Source organism: Etheostoma spectabile, chromosome 5 (genome assembly GCF_008692095.1).
Source record: "Etheostoma spectabile isolate EspeVRDwgs_2016 chromosome 5, UIUC_Espe_1.0, whole genome shotgun sequence".
Taxonomy (NCBI): domain Eukaryota; kingdom Metazoa; phylum Chordata; class Actinopteri; order Perciformes; family Percidae; genus Etheostoma; species Etheostoma spectabile.
Genome location: NC_045737.1, coordinates 1,165,906 through 1,174,805, shown reverse-complemented (window position 1 = coordinate 1,174,805; position 8,900 = coordinate 1,165,906). Strand labels below are relative to the sequence as shown.

Genomic DNA, 8,900 nt, shown 5'->3' with positions numbered 1-8,900 from the left:
ATTGACATTATATTGGCCAAACTGCTCTCCAAATATCGACCATTAAAAACCCATATCCGTTAAACACTAGTTATTGTACTCTGTTGTGCAAGCTATTGTGACAAAGGCTCCAACCAAATTTGTATTATTACAAAACTATCACCTCCTTTAAACAATCTTTCCAACACATCTGAGTCACAAGAAACTGGTGTACCCTTCACACAGCGCTCGAAGCTACACAGATGCACTGTAGATTAAGTGCAATCTGTGCCTAAATTAACCAAGGAGCTCATTTGCCAAACTAAACCCCCGAAATATTTCCTTAGTTCTTAACCTGAAATGAACATGTTAGTTATACGAGATTTGAATGAGTCTGTCACTCAAAGCTGAGGCAGGACATGTGAAAAACGCCAGTCTTGGTTGTGTGATTGACACATCCAAACAGCCAGAATGCCTCTGTGTTTGCTGTGAACTTGCAAAGCCCCACAGAGTCAACTGAAACTGGCTGGGTGTCTCTAAGGAGGGAGCCTGTTTTGTTTGTGTTCCTAAGCAGGACTGAAAGTCAACACCAACCGGAGCTAGGATTGGGATCTCAACACAGTGGCACACTGGCGATAAGACCAATGACGCATCACTAGTTACTGATCTCCACTATAGCAATGTCAACTCACCTTCATTCCACCAAGCCATGACACAACATAGTGGATCTCCAGTTACAGGAGAGACTCCTGTCAAACTAGGCATGGGCCGGTATAAGATTCTGACGGTATGATAACCTTCAGCAAAAAATATTACGGTTTCACGGTATTGCAATTACAGCTATAAATGTATTATTTTAGAAATGTCTGGGAAACAAAACAACAACTTTGTTCCCACTGAACACAATGTATTTTATTTTGAAAACACACTGCACGCTGGCAGGGAGAGGGATTTCTAAACTGTACTTTCTGTCCTTAAAGACTCATACCTTAGGAACGGTACGACAGAAAATTGTTGTGGTTTTGAACTTGTGACTTTCAGTAGAGAGAAAAATAAAAACAATTGATGCTGTCTACACCGTCTTATCCTCCTGCTAGAGTTAGCACCCAACAAGCTTAAACAGGGCAAGTTTTAAACGTGTCTCTAGCCTCTAAACATGTTCAAAATGTCACTAAAAGTGCCTACCCATGTGAAGAGATTCCTTTCAAGTGAACACAGTAAATTTGAATGCAGTAGATGTGCAAGAAATGCATGAAAGTTCTGCTAATTCAGCTGTGTTTAGTTCAGGTGTTGATACTACAAGAAGTTCTTCGGGACCATCTACAACATTGAAAAGAGATACAAACATATTTTCAAAAATAAGTAGGCGATGTAGGTAGGCCCGATGTTTAAAAAAACCTTCTGCACTCAAACTTCCACTCGTAGTTTGCTGAAAATACAACAATTTCTTGTTAAATTTAAAAAACACATGAAAGGAAATAATTTCCAACATTTAGACATCATCGACATCAGAACTTTAATATATTTTGATGTTCCACTGTTCTGATAAGAAAACTAATTATTATCATATTATTTAGTGATAACTCAAATAACTAATGTTAAGGAAATCTGTTTTTGTTACGCATTACTGGATTTAAAAAATATATTTATATTTACACACACACACCCACACACACACACACACACACACACACACACACACACACAACACACACACACACACACACACACACACACACACACACACACACACACACACACACACACACACACACACACACACACACACACCACACACACACACACACACACACACACACACACACACACACACACACACACACACACACACACCACACACACACACACCCACACACACACACAACACACACACACACACACACACCACACCCACACACACACACAATACACACGTTTATTTTCAAATACATCAATCCATCCATCGTCATCCGTTAATCCGGTAGCGGGGGCAGTAGCTCCAGCAGGGGACCCCAAACTTCAAAACTAATACCTACCCATCGAACAAATATTTCAAATATTTGGACCCAGCCCTCATTATATCATATATACTTTGGGTATAGTCAAAGTAAAGCTCTCTGTTGCTTTCTATCCAACGTAACCCCCAACTACTCTGTCACCTTGGTTATTATGGGTTAAACAGAGTAAATAAGTTAGGGTGTGAAAAGCCAAAGAAAGTATTGACAAAAGGCCTGGCCAAGCTACTCTCTGCTCTACACTGTGTTAAGTCTGGTATCTGCTATGGAACACACCAATAAAGAACATCCATGATGTAGCACCACAGTTAAACATTCACACAACTTTATAATGTTGGTGTGTCACTTTTGAACTAAGCAATAAAAGCAACAGGCTCATTAATTAGGGAAAATTGGACATGAAAGGCCCGGCTACTTATTCACATTTGTCAATCAAAAGATCTGGTAATAAGTCTCTGGAAAAATAATCACTCTACCTGGTAGATGTGGTGAGTGACAACTACACAAAAGCAGTCTAAGGGCCAGACCCATTTCCTGTTCTAAATGTCCTGTATCGATGGGGAGTATAACCGCTCTCTTATTATAAAATAGAACTAAACTTCAACCAATTTGACTCGTCAAAACTCAAATGCATTAACACTTGGACAGTTTAACAAAGTTTAAATCATTAGCTGCATGCGTGAACGCCAAACCACTTGTTAACAAGCTTGCCAAACTGGCTACAGTTGGCCCTGTGATGCCAAGCTTGTCAGACTCCGTAATAATTAGACCACTGATGGCAAATACTTATGACTGCCTGTGCATCAGAGAGAATGGACTTTGTCACTTTTCTTGTTGTATAATTTCTGCGCTGATTGGCTATTATAAATTAAAGAAAAAAAAAAATACTGAGCCAAGAAAATGGTTTGGAGGGATTCCACAAACGATTAGCCAGACCATGATTTCTGTCAAATTGGCAAATTTACTGGTAATACTTTTTATCTATATATTGTAGACGCCAAAACCGAATAATGGTTTGCCACATTTTACTGGCAGAGATTAAATTCAACAGAAAAACATTCAAAGACAGAAGATTCATTCTTAAAACAGCCTGTTTCCAGGGTTTCTCTCTCTCTCTCATGTAACACGGCAGACTCTCAGCCGTATCAGCAGCACTCCTCAACACAATGCTGTAATTCTTTGGCTGAGCGAGAGCCTGTCGAGCAACAAAACAAACTGCCTGGGCCTGGAGATCATGAGACAGCCATTTAGTAAATGAATCCACATCAACCTCTGCTGTGAATCTGAAAGTCTCTCTCTCTCTCTCTCTCTCTCTCTCTCTCGCCTGGCAGCACCAGTGTGGCCAGCCAGTTCTCAGAGGCAGTGGATGGGGGTGGTGATGGGCCATTTGGCCTCCAGCCATTTTGGCCTCCAGAGCGCAATGGACAGTGAAGGGTAATGCAGAGGATGCACATTTCCTGGAAAAAAAGGTCAGGGAGAGCGATGCCAGCAGGGTAATTGTATGATAACAGAGCAAGCTAATGTATGTCGGATCTGTCGTGTTTTGTTTTCAGAAAACTCCGCACATGGTTGTCCTTCCCCAGCTGCTCTACAGCAAACCTACAACTAGGACAGCTAGTGCGTGGAGTAACCTACATTCAGCAAAAGCCTTCCCTTGCTGACAACAGACAAAACCGCAGACTGAAAAATTTGGCCTTAAAGCAAAGTCGTTGACAACCGTAGTGTGTGTAGTATACATGACAGCACCGGTCTGCATGCCCTTGCAGAGAAGAAGGCAGAGTCAAACTTGTATCAGCGTAGCAGAGTAGTGAATGGTTGGCATGCTATTTTGAGAGGGTTGCTTGGCAACCTCTGCGTCAACAAGGTCACAAGTATTGTCATTCCCTTTCCTTCACACACTAGGAAGTAGCGTGAAGGTGCGTCAGTAAGGGTTATTATAGCCATGAGCCTCTTGCAGTGGAGATGTAAATGAGATCTGAAAACTTGGTCAACCGGATTTCAATCACAGCGACTCCCTGCAGCAACCTGACATCAGGGCTTCTGGTAAAAAAGGGCTGCTACAGCCTCTGATGGGAAACATGAGAACTAGTGTAACAAGTCTCTTCTGTGCGTGTTCACGCAGAAGAAGAACAAAAGGGGGCTGCTGTGGCTCAGTGCAATCACCAAAACTCCATACACCATACATCTCGCTCATGTTTCCACGTTGTATCTCAGCTGTCACTATCCAATGATGTAAATAATACCAATAATTGTAGTTAGGTTTCACTGACTGTTCCGTTTTCTGATGAATTGGGAAGTGGGACAAAATCTGAATTGCTTTTCAGAAATGGTCTTGATTGAAAATACAATATTACATTACACGTCATTTAGCTGACGCTTTTATCCAAAGCGACTAGGGGTTAAGTGTCTGGCTCAGGGACATGTTGGTTGATGTGTCACAGTGGGAATTGAACCCAGATCTCCCACACCAAAAGGCATGTGTCATATCCACTGATATTGATATGGTAATGAAACTGATACCGTTGCTGTATACTGTATTACCGCCCAACCCTAACAGTAACCCCACGTCATGCTGGGGTGGGCAATCATGTACCCGGAGACAATCAGACTGGTCGGTGTGTTTTGAGCTATGGTTTGAGGCGGTGAGAATCCCGTATAGGAAACCATACAACATCGCTGCCACAAGAAAGTTTTTAAACATTATGAGGGTTTAAAAATTTGATGGTTTTAATTTTGCAGCCCCATCTGCATGGAATCAGCTTCAAAATGAACTACAGTTGAAGGAGTTGGTCTCATTTTATTCTTTTAAAGGCTTTTTAAAGGACCTTGCAGAAAGGCAGTCTGTATGTCACTGTTTTGATTGATTAATTGATTTGGGAACCCAGGGTTTTTTATGGGGACATTGTTGTTTGAATATGAGTGAAAGTATGTTTATGTATTTACCTGTAAGTGTCTCTGTCTATTTGAAACCGTGCTGCTGCCACTTGCCAGGACACTCTTGTAAAAGAGATTTTTTAATCCTGGTTAAATAAAGGTTTGAATGAATGGATGGAAGAAAAGAAAAAAGCATTGAACTGCCCAAGAGTTTATGTAATAGCTTAATGTTTCCTGCAACAACAGAGCACTCCCTATGATCTCGCTCGTCCCTTTTCTTTCTTTTTCTCCCCTTGAAATAAGCTGCCTTCAAATGTGGTCAGAAACATTGGAATCTATAAACGATCTGATGGCAAACAGTAATTGTGACGTATGAAGTCAATGTGTGCTTTGTCGGGGGGTTTAAGAACACAACAGGACGTCACCCAAATGGGCCGTTTTATTGACACTTCCCCCTGACACACGACAACTCACCGGATTACTTTCCTTGGTAGGACTGCCCACTAAACAGCCCCTTTGAAGCCCAGCTGGTCAGCAAGCGAGTGGTGGTGCTGCTGATGTTTTTATCATGCTGCTACCGGAAATAAACAAACAATGTGAGGAAGAAAACGCCAACAGAGATGTCTAAACGGAGAGGCAACGAGATTCGGGAACTTCTGTCGGTGGGAGCAGACGCAGAAATGGTCCGACGTATTCCAGGAACGGCGAGAGACTTGTCGGTGAACAAATAACAAACGGCTCCGTGGTCTTCGGGGAACCGGCGGCATGTCCTGCCGCCTGCACGCTCCACATATTTGAATATATTCAAACCTATGTGGGGTTTTTTTTCAGAACAAACATTTGCATTTTTGGCCAGGTTTGACAACCCTACAAGACACAGAGGATCATTAGAAAGGTTTTGCTTTCTTGTAATAGCTGTACTGCTGCTGTACCTAGGGTGGATTTGCGAAGCTGATAGGACTCAAATCTCTCTTGGAGACAGCTGTAGCGCTTGGTGAGCTCCTCTTTGTTGTGCTCCAGTCTGGGCTGCAGGATGAGGTTTTGCTCTGCCAGGGTTCGGTTGTTGGCCAGTGTCTGCTCTTTGCTTTGCTGAACTTCCTGCATCTACAAAACACACAAAACACACACACACACAAACATGTCAAAAAAAATCTTTGGCAATACCTGTTCATTCCCTTTAATTCAGGACTCATGACAGGCTGAGTGTGTAGGGGGCATTCACACAGCCCGTGTCGGCCATCAGACGGCGCAGCAAACACGCAGGGCTCTCCATTCATTCTGAAGGGGGATAGAGTGTTTAGGCTGTGGCGGGGTTTGCCGCAGGGGGGGGGCACACGCTAAACACGCAGTGAGCCAACTCAACTTCTGGAGAAACACAACCCTACCTTGGCTAGAACAAGTTTACACACCCATGCTAAAGTTGATTAAAAAGGGAAACCAATTTTCTTTGTGAATGAATAACGTATTGTAAATAAATAAATGTTCTTCCTTAAAATACAGGGGGCATAAGTATACACCTCCCTATGTTAAATTCCCATAGAGACAGGCACATTTTGTTTTTAAAAGCCAGTTATTCAGCCAGTTCCCTTGGCCTTCGGAATTAAAATAACCCCCCCAACATCATCACATATCCTTCAGCATAACTAGAGATTGGCATAGTTTTATTTTAGTTAGCTTAATAGCTGGTTTGATTTGCATTGAGAGGTGATCTTATGGAAAGCTCCCCATTCCAATCTCAATCAAGGTGTGGTGAAGGGTATGTAATAAGGGGGGGGGGGGGGGGGGGGGGGGCAATTTTAATTCCAAAGGCCAAGGGAACTTTATCAGGATGCATAGTCTCCTGATCCATGAAATAACTGGCCTTTAAAAATAAAAAATGTGCTTGCCTCTATGGGAATTTAACATACGGCTGTGTATCCTTATGCCCCCCTTTTTTTATTTATTTACTTACAATACAATATTCATTCACAAAGCAAATTGGTAATAAGATCAATTTCCAAAAGATGTTTTTTTATTCCTCTTTTTAAAATCAACTTTAGCATGGGTGTGCAAACTTATTCAAGCCACTGTACGTCATGCTGCGGTGGCCAATCATATGTCTGGCGATCAGACTTGTCTGGCTTTGCGGCGGTGTGAGAGTCCCGTACACTAAGAAACATCACTGCCTCTATAGCTGCCACGAGAAAGTAAAGTGGGACTGTAGGCGTCTGCCGTTGTCGGCGAAACGACACAGAGACGGTGCGTTTACTTGGAACTCGCCAGCCTCATGGTGCATTCAAAGTTATTATAAAATACCCGTTATCCATCTGGTGCTTTGTTTTTGTCGTTTAGCAGCAATTTACTGGTGAAATAAGTCATTGTTATAAGTTATTGTTATTACATTATTAATCAATCCTTTAATTTTGAAGCAGTTCGTTAATGTCCCCAACTGTCGTTTTGTGCTCCATTTAATGTTTTATATTCTATACGTTATAAATATATTATGTATACAGTACATGGCAATAGTTTGAACACACCTTCTCATTCAATGCGTTTTCTTTATTTTCATGACTATTTACATTGTAGATTATCACTGAAGGCATCAAAACTATGAATGAACACATGTGGAATTCTGTACAAAAAAGTGTGAAAGAACTGAAAACATGTCTTGTATTCTAGTTTCTTTAAAGTAGCACTAAATGCAAAACTCTGCGTAGATTCTATTCTGAAAGATTTTGTGCACCAAAAAGTCTATATTTACGTGCGCAAAAACAATATTGCAGCGCACACCTGCACGCAATCTTCTCCTTATAAATACGGACGTGCGTTACCTTTTGTGGCCGTGCACGAGTTACATGTTAAGCACAATCACACGCATGTTCAAAAGGTTGCGGCACATTTATTACACATGGAAATTCTTTATAAATCACAACTTTTGCGAGGAATGTCTCAAAAGCAAATTACATCCTGCTTCACGCAACTGTTTTCTGCGTAAACGTATCTTGCGGTTTTATAAATGAGACCCCAGGTAGGTCAATCATTAGGCTGCACATTAATCGATTTTAATAATCGCGATCACGATTTGGACTTCCCACTCGATCAATTTGCGTGATCGAGCGATTATTTTTTATAAACGTCATTTCATAGAACGCTCCGTGTTTTTTGCAAAGCCAATCTCCCGCTCCGTAAAGCCGTCGGCTCATTGAGCCATTCAAGTAGTTCACTGCACCCCGCAGTATTTTCAGATATAGACAGTCCCAAGGACAGAGTAACGGTAGGAAAACTCAACAGATAGCAGTCGGTTATCGTCAGTTCTCAAGGTTACCATTTTACCAGTAAACGACCATTATGTACCCGTGACCCCGTCTGTTGTTTTTCCCGACAACAGTGCTGACCAGTGCTAGTTGTCTAGTTAGCGTCTGTTAGCTGTTAGCTCCGGACGCACCGTGCTAATGTCCTCGCATCCGCTGCAATGCTGTTTATATGGATATGGTTTAATTTTGCTTACATTACCCATTCTCTTCTGTAATGCCGTGCCTGTGTGGGATCTTTCTACGCTCTCTCGTCCTACTCTCTCTCCTCTACTCTCTCTCCCTCTACTCTCCGCGCCCGCCGCACGCGGCCGCGCGTTCAAACTTCTGACATTTGTCTACAAATTTATTTTTTTATTAACACAGCGGTATATTGTTAAATATGAGGGTTAAAACCTGTATTTGTACCAGTGTTTCCATGGTACCTCTGCTATCGCGGCCGCCACGGCGAAGAACACAAGAAGTTATTGAATGCAACTAACTTCAGTTGGTATAGTAACAGCGTGCGACTGACTGCTGGACCTGGGCCGAGATGTGACCCATGGCAGAATATCACTAGTTCATAAAAATGCAGCACAGTGAGATACAGACGTTTCACTACACACGCCAGTGTGTCCGCCATTCGACCCGTGCCGGGACCAGCCTTCATATGATCAGCCCGTCTCTCGTGAGTAGGGTCCATCACACTCCCTCTCCAGTTATAAACAGCCTATAGTCAATAACATTGTGTTGTGGTTAAATCAACAAATAATCGTGAAATAAT

At 42.2% G+C, this 8,900-nt stretch overlaps 1 protein-coding gene and 1 long non-coding RNA gene across 3 annotated transcripts in view; one reads left to right on the top strand and one right to left on the bottom strand.

The window, feature by feature from the left end:
- Nucleotides 1–8,900, bottom strand: part of vps37ba (VPS37B subunit of ESCRT-I a) — a 24,598-nt gene that overhangs the window by 4,301 nt on the left and 11,397 nt on the right. For both annotated transcript variants that reach the window (XM_032516089.1, XM_032516088.1), the window contains exon 2: nucleotides 5,780–5,951. In XM_032516089.1, the coding sequence (XP_032371980.1) occupies nucleotides 5,780–5,951 (172 nt within the window). The remainder of the gene's footprint in view (nucleotides 1–5,779; nucleotides 5,952–8,900) is intronic.
- Nucleotides 1–8,900, top strand: part of LOC116689537 (uncharacterized) — a 17,321-nt gene that overhangs the window by 1,434 nt on the left and 6,987 nt on the right. The window contains exons 2-3 of the long non-coding RNA XR_004332024.1: nucleotides 3,463–3,466; nucleotides 4,757–4,762. This is a non-coding gene — a long non-coding RNA (uncharacterized LOC116689537). The remainder of the gene's footprint in view (nucleotides 1–3,462; nucleotides 3,467–4,756; nucleotides 4,763–8,900) is intronic.